This window comes from Doryrhamphus excisus, linkage group LG16 (genome assembly GCF_037039965.1).
Source record: "Doryrhamphus excisus strain RoL-2023G ecotype Guam linkage group LG16, RoL_Dexc_Guam_v1.1, whole genome shotgun sequence".
Lineage (NCBI taxonomy): Eukaryota > Metazoa > Chordata > Actinopteri > Syngnathiformes > Syngnathidae > Doryrhamphus > Doryrhamphus excisus.
The window spans coordinates 44,401-59,936 of NC_136372.1; the positions used below are offsets into that span (position 1 = coordinate 44,401).

The 15,536-nt window shown below is 48.0% G+C and overlaps 2 protein-coding genes across 3 annotated transcripts; both read right to left on the reverse strand.

The window, feature by feature from the left end:
- Positions 1-432: 432 nt before the first annotated feature.
- Positions 433-9,898, reverse strand: cdc27 (cell division cycle 27). 2 transcript variants are annotated; one of them, XM_058048870.2, is made up of 20 exons: positions 9,731-9,898; positions 8,392-8,467; positions 8,147-8,294; positions 7,956-8,081; positions 7,785-7,882; positions 6,173-6,318; positions 5,355-5,575; positions 5,174-5,273; positions 5,003-5,112; positions 4,833-4,932; positions 4,571-4,751; positions 2,978-3,150; positions 2,744-2,896; positions 2,577-2,657; positions 2,387-2,514; positions 2,194-2,311; positions 1,999-2,127; positions 1,786-1,860; positions 1,435-1,564; positions 433-708 (listed from the first exon to the last, which is right to left on the reverse strand). In XM_058048870.2, exons 1-20 carry the CDS (start codon positions 9,755-9,757, stop codon positions 620-622), a joined length of 2,409 nt encoding a protein of 802 aa, XP_057904853.1. In that variant the 5' UTR covers positions 9,758-9,898; the 3' UTR covers positions 433-619. The 2 variants fall into 2 exon arrangements, with proteins under 2 accessions (XP_057904853.1, XP_057904852.1); XM_058048869.2 differs by having other exon boundaries at positions 433-711.
- A 2,522-nt stretch (positions 9,899-12,420) lies between these two features.
- On the reverse strand, positions 12,421-14,479 carry gh1 (growth hormone 1). Its single transcript, XM_058049753.2, has 6 exons — positions 14,015-14,479; positions 13,776-13,912; positions 13,577-13,693; positions 13,156-13,299; positions 12,685-12,831; positions 12,421-12,609 (listed from the first exon to the last, which is right to left on the reverse strand). Exons 1-6 carry the CDS (start codon positions 14,055-14,057, stop codon positions 12,547-12,549), a joined length of 651 nt encoding a protein of 216 aa, XP_057905736.1. The 5' UTR covers positions 14,058-14,479; the 3' UTR covers positions 12,421-12,546.
- Between the last annotated feature and the right edge of the window lie 1,057 nt (positions 14,480-15,536).

Genomic DNA, 15,536 nt, shown 5'->3' on the forward strand with positions numbered 1-15,536 from the left:
CCATTGTATTCTTTGTTGTGCTACAATGGGTTGTGTTTTGTTTCACTACAGTGGGAACTCAGTTAGCCTCTTTTTTTAGTTGAGCTTAAAAATTGAAACCCAAATCTTGCCCCAGTTTGCATCCAAATATGGCGAGTGTGTTATGTTATTAATACACTGCACGAGTCCACCTGTGTTCACGTATGTTTATCACAAAACATCCTTGATAGCATCCTTTTAGCTAGCAAACTAAATGATGTCATCAGCGGTTGACTCACAACTAACAACTTGCAATAGTTTGAATGCAACAACTTCAAATGTTTCATTCTTGGCTTTTTGGAAGGAATTCTTTGGATTACTTACGACCTTCTGGCAGGAAATAACGATGCTCGCTGGGTTCCTCTGGACAACCACAGTCATTCAAGTTGAAAAAGGAAATGGGAGACCAGCATGTGGTGGATAGTACGTGGTACGTTTATTGATTTCTTCCGTCATTCTGATAAAAAGAACATAAAAAATCTAGTCATGTCAGAGATTGTGCTCGATGACAACTGGAGGGGCGGAGCTGAAAAGTCTGTTTCAACCATCACAACACAAGAAGGATTCGCATGGGAATGGCCGACTCCAGCAGGGGGCGTGGTTAAAGAACGTCACTTTCAGCAGTATGAAGCTGCGTGTCGTCAGCGTCTGTCATAACGCTGCTGTCCTGACTGTCGTCCACCTCCACGGCTGCTGCAAAACAACAGCGAGCAGCAGCCCCCGCGTCAGTCATGTCACAGTACACACTAGCGCCACCTAACGCTCGTCCCTCCTTTAATGGCTTCCAGACCTGACCGTGATGAGTGAATTTCCGCCAACGATCATTCAATCTGTTCATGGTTAGAGCATCCAAAAGCAATGACTTGTAAAGCCATCCTGAATGTGGACATCGAGTATGGCCCCTATTACTGTCCGTGTATGCCGCTTGGCTAATGTGCAGGGACAGAACAGGTGGCCCCGGCATGCTAGCCAGCTAAGCAGGATAAACACACGTAGCATGTGCCCAAGGCAAATGTAGAACCGTGTCATCGCATGTTGTTTGGACAAGCCAAACTGCTGGCCTAAGTGTCCAACCGGAACAATGGTCCTCATCAGCGAAATCCCACCAGGACTGGGCTCGGGACACAAAGTGGGGCGTGAGTCGCTGTTGACGGACTTCATACAACTATCCCTTTAAGCTTTGTTACCGTATGACTTATTTCTCTTATTCAGCCCCTAGTGGGCCCCGCTCCTTTATGACATCATCGATCACCGGATGATCACATGATGTTGGATTTCACTCATTACATATCAAAGATAATTGTCATCGCCCTGACCTGGCAATGATGTCAGCACTTTATAGTGATGTCACAGTGACTTGGGGTGTGTGTGCGTGTCTGTCTGTGTGTGTGTGTGTGTGTGTGTGTGTGTGCACACCTTCGTCTTCTGGCAAGTATCTTTTGTCAATGGCTTCTTTGATCTGGTTATTTGCTCCTTTAGGATCCAGATCCATAGCCCAGCTGAAGTTCATGAGCGCCAGGTGAGTCTGACCCAGCTTCTTGTACACCTGACACACACACACACACACACACACACACACACACACACACATTAGAGTCTAATGACACCATTGAAATGAATGAATCTGATCCCCCATGAAATGGGGAGAAGAAGGTTTTGATAAGATATAAGATATGCCTTTATTGGTCCTTCAGTGGGGAAATTTGCAATTTCTTACTTTTGTGAGCTACAAGTAAGAAATCTATCAAGCCAGAGGATGTTCATTACCTTGCCAATGAGAAAATAAACCAGAGACTCTTTGGGAACAATCTGCTTCAACTCCTCCAGCTCCTGAAGAGCCGCCTGCAAGAAGAAGCACAACCAAGTTGAGTTAGCAGAGCTTTGTGCTCCCCCCCCCTTTTCTCCTTGCCCGTGTTTCAACCTCTGCCGCTTCATCCAAGTCTACCTTATATTGACGAGCAGCATGCCCAGCGTGCTCACCTTGTACTTGTCATTGGCAAAGAGGATCGAGGCTCGGTGGAACTTGCACAGAGGATTTTTGGGATCGATTCCGATGGCTTTGTTTAGGGTCTCTAAAGCCGCATCCGACTTCTTCAACGCATGCTGCACCTGCACACGCAATGTATGGATTTCACGTTGACATTAGGCTCATTTGTTATGTGTGTGCCAACGTACCACTCCAACGTGGCACAGCAGCACAGAGCTCTGAGGGTTAATGCTCAGAGCTTTCCTGAAGTGGATTTCCGCCAAGTTGAACTTCTCCTGTTTGAAGTAGATCATTCCCAGACCATACCTGCACAGACAGACGCTTGACGGATGAGAAGGACTTGAACATGGTAGAAGCTCATACGTGTGCGGGCAAGCGTACCACGCATTGTAGTGTCTGCTGCTGACTCTGATGGCATTGCGAAAACAAGCGAGTGCTCTCTCCAACTCCTCCGTCATGACAAATTCATGCCCCAGTAGAGTGTAGGCATAAGCGAAGCCCGGATCCACCTGAAAACGTCCCACCAACATGAGCGGCAGAGTGTTTCCACACTAACCTGGGAACAACTCACCTGGATGGCTCTCTGAAAGAATTTAATAGCGATGTCGTGCTCCCTCTGCAGGCTGAAACAGTTTCCTGCAACACACCAAGCCTGGATGGACACACATCCATCACATGGGATCAGGGCTGGAGAGAGTGGGCGGCTGTGCACAAGAATGGGAGCAGAGTTTCTCCAACCTCAGGGCAGTTTTTGTCCATGTCAGTCAGGTCTTTGGACAAGGCAGATAGAGCGACATCCTTTTGCAGATGCCACAGGGTGGTGGAATAGATCTCCATGCCCTCCACTCTGTACGACTCCATCCTGCGAACCTCACCAAACAGACGCTCTGCCTACAGAAACACGCTGGCGTAAACGGCATCCGTCCGGCTGGGTGCCCTTGGAGATGAATAAAGTACCTGTGGGCTTCTCACCTGCGTGTACTCGGCTAGTTCGAAGTAAGCCATGCCGATGTGGGTGAGCACCCAGCCGGTATTATAGTGCTGCGGTGGGAGGGAGGTCAGGATGTGAATGGCTTCTCGACAGTTGTACGAGCACAGAGCCTGGTAACCACGCCCCAGTTCCCGAAGCAACACCATCACGCTGTCTGGAGACACAGGACAAAGGACATGGAGGACTGGTCTGAACACAGCTGGCTCTTCTATGGCAATGATTCCCCAGTGGTGGCTGATGGTCCAAGGTCAAATATAGTTCTGTAGTACATTTCCAACGGTTAACTGCCCAAAGTGCTATACAGCAGCCAATAAAACACATCTGTAATATAATAAGTTGGCGCACGGAATAATGACACTAATAAAGACAAGAAAACAAGCGATACATAACAACAACAATAAGGCCCATTGTGGGAAAAAACAGACCATCAGAGTGACATTTCAAATGCAGATCTATTGTTCAGAGCCTCGGACCTGCGACAGAGAAGGTCCAATCACCCCGAGATGGTAGCTTAGCCCGAGGCGTGTTAAAAGGAGCTGCGAGCTGGACCTCATAGTTCTGGTAGGAACATCAACCCTCATAGATAAGCATGAGGCAGCCAGCCCGTCCAGCCCTTTGAAAACAAACCAAAAGAAGAACTTTGATTTGGATCCCGTAAGTAACGGGAAACCTGCTTTGACCCTTGCCAACTGTCTCAGGTGGAAAAAGCAAGATTGGAGCACAGCACTGACTGGTTCAACTATTTTAAAGAAGATCTAAAGCAGGCCAAGGTTTTTAATCTATGGTTAGCAGCATAGAGACAAAGGGCCAAGTCCACTGCTTTGTCCTCTTTCAGCTTGAGGACCTTCAGAGACAACCACTGCTTGATATCATGAAGACCGTTCAAAAGGGCACAAAAGGGGTCTGTACCAGGTAGATGACGGACCCTTTCCTTAACTCTTAATCTGACGCTTTTATGCTGAAGGATTTTGTGTGCGTCTGGGTGTATCGCCTGCAGCTAGTGACGGCAGTCTGTGAAAGCCCCTGTCATACAAGACCCAACAAAGTCAAGTGTGCCAGTCCTGGGGTTGGGTGTATAGATTCTTCCAACGATACGATATGATATGAAAATACCGCCACAAATGACAAATCAGAGTTGATGGCTGCGAGCCGCGGTGGATACACAAGATGAATCAAACGCTGTCGTGGTGAGAAGGAACGTTCGTGCGGGGAAGTATTTTATCGGCGGACCTCCTGACCTAAACAGCTTGAAATGGTAACAAGCACCGGCGAAACCTGGCGAATCTCCTGGTCCACAGCGTGAATAGAAGCCGGCAGCGGTTAGCTTAATATAAGACGCCAAGGCGTTGTGTGTGCGGGAGACTCGTGCTGGATGAGTACATTTTCACCACGTTGTGGTTTGATTTCACGTTGAATTCTCTAATGTAAGGAAGGTTTTACAATGTCTGATGAAGATGTGCAGATTGAGTGAAAAAAATACGAGAAGCACGTTTATTTTGAACGCAGCTCGTCTTAGATGTAAATACACTCTTTTGGCCTGATGACAGGGAATGGATGTCTCCATCAGTACTGACCTGCTGCAGCTCTCTGGTGCTGTGGGATCTTTGTGTCAGCTAGACTCAGGCTTGGGTCCAGTCTAAGGATATCAAGGCTTTCATTCAGGTTGCCGCTGTTGGAGGTCTTTGTCGATTTACATTTGGTTTTCCTGTTGGGAATCTTGGTGGGGAACTTCATCTTTAACTTCTTACTATTTTCCTGCAGCAACAAAAACGGTTACCAAGCTGGAGGACAGCAGGTCTTCAAGGACAGCGGTTGGGGTAGCAACATGTGCGGTACCTTGGCAGTGGAGCTGGCACTCGTAAACAGTCTGGAGCTTCTTCTGGGCTGAACGTTTGGAGGACCAGACATACTGGGACTGAGCACCTGAGGTGAACCACTGAGAAACAGCAAGAGGACAACGTCAGACTCCAAGCGAAGGCAGGTAAGAGGAAAAGCGTAGGAGTTACCTGGTATGAGGAGCTGATGTCTGTGATGGGTTAAATGGTATGGGGAGAACATCCCGACTATTGCCACTTTGACTGAAGACGGACTTTGGCTGACTGATCCTGGACACTGCCTGAGAGACATCGGCTATAAGAAGCTGCTGGACACGCCGCCTACAAGAACTCTTTTGCTACCTTTTTGCTGGGAGCGCTCGATTGTGTTTCCATGCTAGATGAATAATTCTGGAGATATGACGGGTCTCCAGGGCTGGGCTCCAGCGGCAAGATGCCAAAACTAAACACACACACACACACACACACACTGCATGAAGGACAGGAGAATCTTCACGGTCAACACCGTCTGAAGCCAACTCACCTCGGCGTGAGCGGACTGAGAGCAGTAGGTCCCCCCAGTAAACTCCGCCCGGTTTTGGGCTTGCTCTGTTTTGCCAATAAGGAGCCGGCCGAGGCTATGGAAACCGTATTCCCCAATAAGGACCCAGTCTCCGGGGAGATGAGGGAGGAGTCGATGTAGGAAAGAGACAAATCAGAGGTCTGCTTCCCATTTGAGGATTCTAAATTCAAACGATTTAACTCCTGGAAAAGAAACACGGCCAACAGCAACATGACGAATACATTCAAATATTTCTCTCAAAGCTCCTTGTCAAAAAAACTTTCAACATGAGGAGAGTCCAGTCAGATAAAAAAAAAGCTCTGGTAAGCACGCATTTCCTCCATTGAGGCCAGGTTAGCCGTACCGTGCTGGAGGTGCTTTCAGAGGAAGACATCTCACATGCTGGTGGCATCAAAGTATGCCAGCAGAAAGACACGGAGCTACAACACATCAAAGCAGGTCAGCCACCTGAACCGCCGGCATGGTCGTCATCGCCTCAGCATTTAAAAAGTTAGCCATGGACAAGCCAAGGGCTAGGGCTAGGGCTAAAGCTAAAGCCATGTGTGATTTGGACAAGGAGAACTTTGCAGCCACGCTTTGTACGTCTGAGCCGCCACTATTACTTTCATGTTTTGGTCATAGAAGTCATTATTTCTACAAATCCATATCGACTCCGAGTCCAGGTCTGGACAAACTACAGTGAAGATCCACATGGGGTCAGCAGTCTTGCTATGATGCTCGTCATTGTGTCAGTCAGCACGTATACAACAGAAACATGAACTACGCGTAGCATTGCGTACCAGTGTGTGCTGCGGCGTCTCCATGAAGGCCGTTTCCATGCGATGGGAGGGGTTCTGTGCGGGGCTTACAGATGGGGGGGGTGGGACTATTGAAGAATGCTGCAAAGACGACAGCCTGAAGACTTGATCTGGATCTGGTTTCTCACCTGAAACGACAAACGGTGGTGAAAGCTACACTTAGACCCTGTCCACACAGAAAAGGTCCTGGGTTGGAGGCGTTTTCCATCCATGTGGTGTGGCATCAGTGAAGGCTCATGTCCACACAAGAACGGATGACAGAGTGAAAACAATATATCACATCATGCATGTGCTGCTGTACGCCCCTGCACGACAGAAGAAGAGAGAACACATCCACGCCAGGTCCTGGTCCTCCACCACACAAGGAACCTTTGTGTGGGGGAGTTTTCCCCCTGGCAGCCCTAAACGCTTTGAAATGGTGATAAACGGCAGCCAAAGTCTGTGGAATCGCTCCTTTCATCCTTTCATCCATGGCAGGAGTGGAAGATAGCAGGGGTTAGCATGTGGGGGGGGGGGGGGGGGGGTAGAAACACTAAACAGTCCCCTCCCACTTAAACACAGTGCAGGAACGAAAGCTAGCGAGGGTTAGCTCAGTCTAGAGCTGGGTGATATTTCGATATTTTAAAATGTCTTTAAGCACAATGTCAAAAACTAGCATATCGTTCACACATGGTATTATTATTTTATATTCCTTACATGGAACAACAGGAGTTAAGATGCTGTTGTTATTATTATTAATATTATTATATTCCTTACATGGAACAACAGGAGTTAAGATGTTGTTATTATTATTAATATTATTATATTCCTTACATGGAACAACAGGAGTTAAGATGCTGTTATCATCATCATCATCATCTATCCATTTTCTATGCCGCATATACTCACTAGGGGGGGTATGCTGGAGCCTATCCCAGCTGGGTGAGGCGGGGTCCACCGTGGACTGGTGGCCAGCCAATCCCAGGGCACACATAGACAAACAAGTATTCCCACCCACATTCATACCTATGGACAATTTGGAATGGCCAAGGAAGCTAACATGTTTTTGGAATGTGGGAGGAAAGTGGAGCATCTTTCATATGCAGTTAGAATGGCACATCTTCCTTCAGGACAAACAGGCATTAGCCATGTTGAACTTTAGTAGCTTCGCGTGCAGAGGCTGCCATCCCGTTAGAGACGTTGGCATGTTGAACTTAAGTACTTTCAAGGCTGCCATCCCATTAGAGACGTTAGCATGTTGAACTTTGCTACGTGTGCAGAGGCTGCCATCCCGTTCGAGACGTTAGCCAGATTCCATCCATTTATCAGTTGCTGGACAAAAGCATCCATCCAAGTACTGCATTAATAAATAGGATTTTCTGCATTTAATTATCTGACATTTTATTCACTGACCCAAAAAGCAGACACGCTATGCTGCCCAAAGTGTAAAATGCCCAAAAAGGCATTTGGGGAAAAGATTGTCCCGTCTGGAAGAATGGCGGTGTGCAGATGGAAGGCTGAAGGCATGAAATACTTGATTGATTTCACCTGGAGACGTTCTCGTGTGGACAGGCCCTCAGTGAGGTTTACAAGTGGGGGGGTAGAGAGGCGTTACCTAGGAGACAGAGGTTCTGGAAGGGCGACCACAGGAACGGATTGAGGGACAAACTTTTCTGGAAGCACTCGGCACCCTTAGCAGCACGATCCGTCTTGCTGTTCCGGTCCAACATAAAGCAGAGGAGTGATTGACCCTGACATTTCCAAGGTCACCTGAAGGTCATCTCACCAGTAAATGTGTCCCAGCAATGACAGTGTGAAGGAGGCGGAGTCTCCAAACTCTGTGATGATGTCATCTTGACTCTTCTGTTTGTTCAGCACTCCACCGATCAGAACCTGTTCGCCTTCTGCCAACCTGACACACAAAGATGGCGTCACGGCTCAGTTGCCCTTCCATTGGCATCAGCTCACACTTCTTACTTGCTGAGCTCCACGCAGCACTTGGCCAGCAGGAATCGAACCTGCGGCGTGGATGAACTGTGAGCCTTCAGCAGCCGGTACGCCTTGTAAGCTTTCCCAGATCGATAGTAACATGTTGCCAAAAGGTACAGAGCCTCCTCCGACCTCACTGACACACGCACACGCACACACACACACACACACGCCAGATCAGACAGATGTCGAGTGTCTCACATGTACGCACGTCAACAGAGGGGAAGCGCTACCTTCGGCATAGAGTCTCTCGGCAAGGAAGACAGCATCCAGGTAGGCGTAGTGGTTCAGTGCTTGCCACACTGCCGCCTGCATAGACAGAGTTGGGCTGTCAATCATAACTGTCCTGTTATTTTTTTCTTCATTCGGGGCGTGGACTAGCTGTGCATGTGACGTCGCACAAGTAAAGACACAAAGCACAATACTGTTGATTGGCGGCTGTCAATCGCTTCATCGTGACTGGAGTCCAAGGCGGAAAAAGTGCTGTGCATCAAAATAGGAAGGTTGAGAAAGCCACAAATGTCAGTGAAGAAAGAAGCAAGAGTCTTGAGTGGCACCGAGTGCAACAATAACATGCCTGTCATTTAGCACAGTGGATAACCAATATCAGCAATAGAAAGTCCAACCCCAATTTAGCCCATGATCTAAAATCTACACAGAATAACATTTCTTCAGTCCTTCATCCGCCAAAAAGAGCAAGTTGTGATGATGGCCTGAAGGTACCATCTCACTAAACCCTAAACGCACGACAAAAGAACACCTAGTCAGCAGTGAGCACTTTGCCTGCTAACTCATTGCATGTACGGGTAACTAGTAGCTCCAATGGCTTTTAGGAGCGCCTTTGCCCAACACTGCTGATGCTAATCAGAAGTGAAGCAGCTGATAGCAACAACACTGCTAGCTGCAGAGGCTAGCTGCAGAGGCTAACGAGCAAGGCGATGTTAGCTCGGGGTTAACCTCCACTGACCTCTCTTGTGCGGAACCACGCCACCCGCCGAGTGACACAGTCAAAGAAACATCCCCGATATTTGATGAAAACTATTTCAGGTGACATTTCAGGCAGCTGTAGGCTTTTCGACGCCGCTGCCGCGACAACAAGGCTTAGCATGGCTGCGTTAGCGGAGCCCGAAAGAAGAAGGATAAGTCAAATATCAGCCTTCGACTCAATTTCATTCTTATCGCCGTCCTTCAACGGCTTCCGCATTCACACGTCATTTGTTTCGCTAGAAGGTAAACTTCATGCTCGGTCTAATGTGTGCTCTTGTCGTTATTTAACACGCCTTCTCGCCGGATTCGTTCTACTGGAAGGAATCAACCTTTTTAATCGAACGTTGGACACCTCAGTTAGTCGACGCCATCTGTCAGGAGTAAACAATTTATGTTTCCGTGGAATAAAGACACCGGGAAACGGCTTCGTACTGCCGGTGGGGGTCGGAAGGCCTGTGTGACCGAAGAACACTGCTCGTTGGACGGACCGGAGCAGTAGATGAGGCCGGGAGTTTGGAGGGCCAGCAGGCCTTGACCAAATGTCCTCTTTCCGATCATGACAACGAAGCGAAGCATTTCGTTTACCTGGACCGGTTCCTGCAGCACCGTCATTCCGCCCGCAGAAACCGTCTAGTTGTCCTTTTCTCTTTTCTTTCTTCACCTGAATCGCCAGCAGGATTTGAACATTCCGACCGTTAGCGGCCGAATGCATCCGAAGAATGCCGACTACCGATGGTTCGTTCGTGAACGATCGGGTGCTTTGAGCTGAACGACGCGGCTTTTTTCCCTCAAAGGCGCTCGGGTTTGATGCAATGTGATAAAGCTGTAGCTACATCATTTCAGACCACGCGCTGGAAAGGTGAGCAAAAAAACGGCTGGAGTTGTTTTACTGTGAACGTGATTTATTCATAGTACAGTCTAATTGAGATTTTATTTTTTGTATTCATATTTACTTTTGTAGCAATCTGTGTTGTGCGTGTGAGTAAAGCATTTGATGAAATTCTTTTTTTCACGTATTTTGGTAATCAAGAGGGAGTCGAAGGAGTCAGTTCTCTTTCGGGAGGCGAGCCAAATAAATCCACTCTTTTAAAAAAGCTGTAATTCCCATCATTCATGCCGAGTGGCCCACATCCGGAAGTGAGCAAGAGACATGAAAAGGAAAAGTAGGGATTGACGCCCTCTACGGGCTGCTGAAAGAATAACATTACAAAACATTGGAGCCCAAAGCACGAGGCCTCCGTCACTTCCTTCACTCGCATTTTTTTTATAACAGGGCTTCGTCGTCGTCACGTGCTGTGATATCTCTTTAATTTATATATGATAATTTTTTTAGTGATTAAAAAAGTTTGACAGCACGCCAACCAAAAGTGGTCTTTATTCTCCCAGTTTCATTTTTACAAAATGATGTGCAGTTGAATCAAGGGATGTGTGTTTCGTTGACATTTGACCTTGTCCTGCTGTTCAAGCTCATTCCTTTCATTGTCGTTCCACTGAATAGTCACAATTGTCACCGCCGTACTACAGTAACTATTGATTTGTCACATGCTTCTACTTTGTGGAGTTGAAGGACTTGAGACAAGAGATGTTTTCTGAAGGAGTTGAAAATCGCTCTACTGTTTCAGACACCATCGCAACACCAAAATTCCCGTTTGCACCAATGTTGTGCTGAAACAGTGCCGTTTTTTCTGCAGCATTGCTGCTTGCATTCTGGTTCCAAAATGATAGCGCTCGTCTTCATGAAGGTCACGGGGAAGCTGGAGCTTATCCCAGCTGAATGCAGCAAAGTACAGACCGTCTTTCTTTGGTTCACCCTATGCCAATATTGGGTGTATGGCAGCTCCGGTATCCTGAGGCACCCTGAGATTCCGACCAGCCCCACTCCCAATACTTCATGCGGCCTCCGGCCAAACTGAGCAGAGGGTAGGTGAATAGATATGAAAAAAGGTTCAACATTAGCGTGACATAATGCATAATGCGCTGGAACACCATGCAAACAGCACAGCAGGCAGGAGAGCGCAGAAGAAAAGAGATAGCATGGCAACGTGTGAATGAATGAATGCGTGAGTGAGTGAGTGAATGAATGAATGAATGAATGAGTGAATAGAGGAGGTTGTGTATTAAAGTGTTTTCACCTTGACGACTTTTCAGCATGATTGTTTGCCAATTGGGAGCTGTATACCAGCCCATCCTTTGGGGGTTGAATGGAATGAATGGCAGTCCTTGAACACACCACGTGATGTAGATTGACACTTGTGTATTTTCTATTCTGCCTTGCTGCCAAATGTTACGTAAATGCACAGAGGGGCGCTTTCATAATGCCAGCCGTGTATTTTCACCTGGTGCAGATGAGAGGAAAGTTGGAACGGTCTTTGTAGTCCGCAGGTGCCAAGCATACAAAAAGCTGCAGGCCCAAAGGCTAGACGGGACGGCATGGAGCATGACCAGCGGCTGGATAGCAAAGAGGCAGGCATGACGGCAGAACATCACTCCCGGGATCCAGCCGAGAGTGACAAACCCATTGTCACCCACAGGTCAGCCTAAAAGGATGATGATGACAATGATGGGCGGCAGCTGTGCACATCCAGTAGCTCCGCCCACCTGAAGCAACACTGACGTTTAAAGATGAAAGACAAAGGCAGAAGATAAAAGCCACAGACAACAAAGCATCACATGACGGCACAGGAAGGCCTGACAAAGATCCCATCTTAGCGCAGCCTGTCACCACTTCAATACTCCACAGACATACTAATGCTAACACCTAACATAAGACAAAACTCTCCAAAAGACTTCAAGTACTGTAGTGGCTTGTGTGTGTACTCATTGCTTACTATAGTGTCATACATAATACGAGAGTGTCATACATGCCAATACTATAGTGTCATACATAATACGAGAGTGTCATACATGCCAATACTATAGTGTCATACATAATACTATAGTGTCATACATGCCAATACTATAGTGTCATACATAATACTATAGTGTCATACATGCCAATACTATAGTGTCATACATAATACTATAGTGTCATACATGCCAATGGACATGAAGTCCTATCAGCAGTGTACTACAGTAATACTGACTAACCCCCCCACTTGGACCCGTGGAGAAAAGTAGTTTCTGCAGCATCCATCCATCTCTATATATTTATCGTACACCAGCGGAAGTGAGAGTGGAGAGAAGGTGGGTAAGGTGTCCTGCTGGAGGATAGCAGGGCGCGAGTACCCGCATGGAGCGCTTCTCTACCTGACATCAATCCCACAAGGCACAGCCGATCACACAGCAAATAACTTTATTTGAACAGCTGACAGGTGACATCATCATGCTGGCTTCAGGAAAAAGAAACAAGTGAACAACAAAGGCTGGTACTGATGCTAACATGCTAGCTTGAGAAGCCACGGCTACAGGGTACAGTTGGCCTCTGGCGAGAGTCGACATTTAGCCACCGTCAGGTAAGTCTCCACCTGCAGATATACACATACATACTTGAGTGTACGTGCTTGGTACTTCATCGGTGCCACGTTCTACTAGACAGCCACCTTGTGCATGTCCTTCTTGAAACATGCCAGCAGTTCATACGTTCGTCTCAGCGACTCATCATCTCCGACGCTTTGGTAATAGTTCCCATACGGCGCCAGCTGGAGGGCGGAGCTGTCAGCCAACATCTCAGCTCCATCCTGATTGGCCTGAAGGAACAGCTGATTACTCATTCAAGTCCATGCCCCTGAGTCAGTGGTCCAAGATCCCTGGTCTCTCACCCCATGAGATTTTTCATTGAGTAGAAAAGTCTGTAAAAAGATGCTGGCAAACGCGACCATCAATTTGGAGGTGCACGTTACATCACGCTTGCTGCTTGCTGGGGTGGGAGGTGGGGTGGGGTGGGGGGGCACTGACGTGATCAAAGATTTCATCTTCCAAAGATTGCCTGGCTGATGGCAATCAACCAGCTGGTGATCCGGTTAGCTGCTCTAACCGGATCTGTGCGTGCGAGTGTGTGTGTGTGTGTTCACCCTGATCAGCAGGAGGATTCCCATCTTCAGTTCTGAAAGTTTTGAAGATATCTGGTTTCTGGGAGCAGAACCACCAGAGAGGGAACGGCTGGGAAATTCCCAGGATTCCACCAATCGATAGGAGATGGACAGCAGCTTCAGGACCTAGAGTACATCAAATCAAGAGTATTTGTCATCTTTCACCGTTTAGCTTTGTGTATTCCTGAAAAGAGTGTTGGTCGGATTTAGGAATGTCAGGAAAGGTAGAATGTGTTTGTAAGGTCATCATGCGGTGAGGCTTGTTTGGAGCCACATGGCTTCCCAAACCCTGGGGCTGGGGCTGGGGCTGGGGCTGGGGCTGGGGATGGGGATGGGGATGGGAAGGCAGGTTGGCCCAGCAGTAGAGGAGAAGTTGACAGTGACAATAATCACGTAGAATGACCGAGCTTCGTTGGGTTTCGTGCTTGTCGATGGGACTGACGATGTAATCCGAGTTGCAGAAATCCTGCAGGAAGATTTTATTGAGTTGACGCTGTTCCTCCATCTGCAGAGAAGTCTCCTATGAAATAGCAACAACATGAAAACCATGACAAGTTGAAGGGCAAGATGGCTGTGGACAAACACACGGATGGGTAACTCACAAAGTCTGAGAAGAGTCTCTGGGCCAGTAGGTGGAGATGCTGCACTCGGCTCACGGCGATGGAGAAGAGACGCTGGCTGTCCGCAATCGGCTGAGAGGAGACGCTGGCCAGAGACGCCAACGACAGGAAGAGAATAACTGCAACAGAAGAGAGCTCATTCCGCTGGATGGAAAGGTCTTCATCCTGGACGTTCACATCCACTGGTCCATTGAATTCCATGAAAAGGAAGACCATCTTACCTGTGTCCATGGCTGACGCTGAGGTTCTTGTGATCCAGCACATCACGTCTTAGCTTTATAGTCGTCAAACGATGATTAAATGTATGAAGCAGAAACATGAACCCAACACGTCCACCACGACATTCAGGCTTTCACCTTGGTTACCTTAGCGTTTGACATCACACACCTTTTTACAGGGATGACCGGAAAGGAGTGATGATTTCATGAGGAAAAGTGTTTTGGGAATGACATGGCAAAGGAACTTCAATGATTCAATGTTTTGGGAGACCAACTGCTATACATGTTAATTGGTCAGGAATGAAAACAGCCCTCAACACAAACACCTGGTTGACTCACACTGGCAAGGCGACACGCTTCTCCAGTGGACGCAAGGTTGCAGGTTCATCACTGCTTCTTCTGCCACAACTCCTTGAGCCACATAGTGAGGCCAGTCAGTCCTGACACTAGAATGACACCTGAGCAACGCTAGGATGACCCCTAGGATGACACTCAAACAACACAAGGATGACACCCGAACAACACGAGGATGACACTCGAACAACACGAGGATGACACTCGAACAACACAAGGATGACACTCGAACAACACGAGGATGACACTCGAACAACACGAGGATGACACTCGAACAACACGAGGATGACACTCGAACAACACGAGGATGACACTCAAACAACACGAGGATGACACTCGAACAACACGAGGATGACACTCGAACAACACAAGGATGACACTCGAACAACACGAGGATGACACTCGAACAACACGAGGATGACACTCGAACAACACGAGGATGACACTCGAACAACACGAGGATGACACTCGAACAACACGAGGATGACACTCGAACAACACGAGGATGACACCCGAACAACACGAGGATGACACCGGAACAACACTAGGATGACACCGGAACAACACTAGGATGACACCGGAACAACACTAGGATGACACCGGAACAACACGAGGATGACACTCGAACAACACGAGGATGACACTCGAACAACACGAGGATGACACTCGAACAACACTAGGATGACACCGGAACAACACTAGGATGACACCGGAACAACACTAGGATGACACCGGAACAACACTAGGATGACACTCGAACAACACGAGGATGACACCGGAACAACACGAGGATGACACTCGAACAACACGAGGATGACACTCGAACAACACGAGGATGACACTCGAACAACACTAGGATGACACCGGAACAACACTAGGATGACACCGGAACAACACGAGGATGACACCGGAACAACACGAGGATGACACTCGAACAACACTAGGATGACACTCGAACAACACGAGGATGACACCGGAACAACACGAGGATGACACTCGAACAACACGAGGATGACACCCGAACAACACGAGGATGACACCGGAACAACACGAGGATGACACTCGAACAACACGAGGATGACACCGGAACAACACGAGGATGACACCGGAACAACACGAGGATGACACTCGAACAACACGAGGATGACACTCGAACAACACGAGGATGACA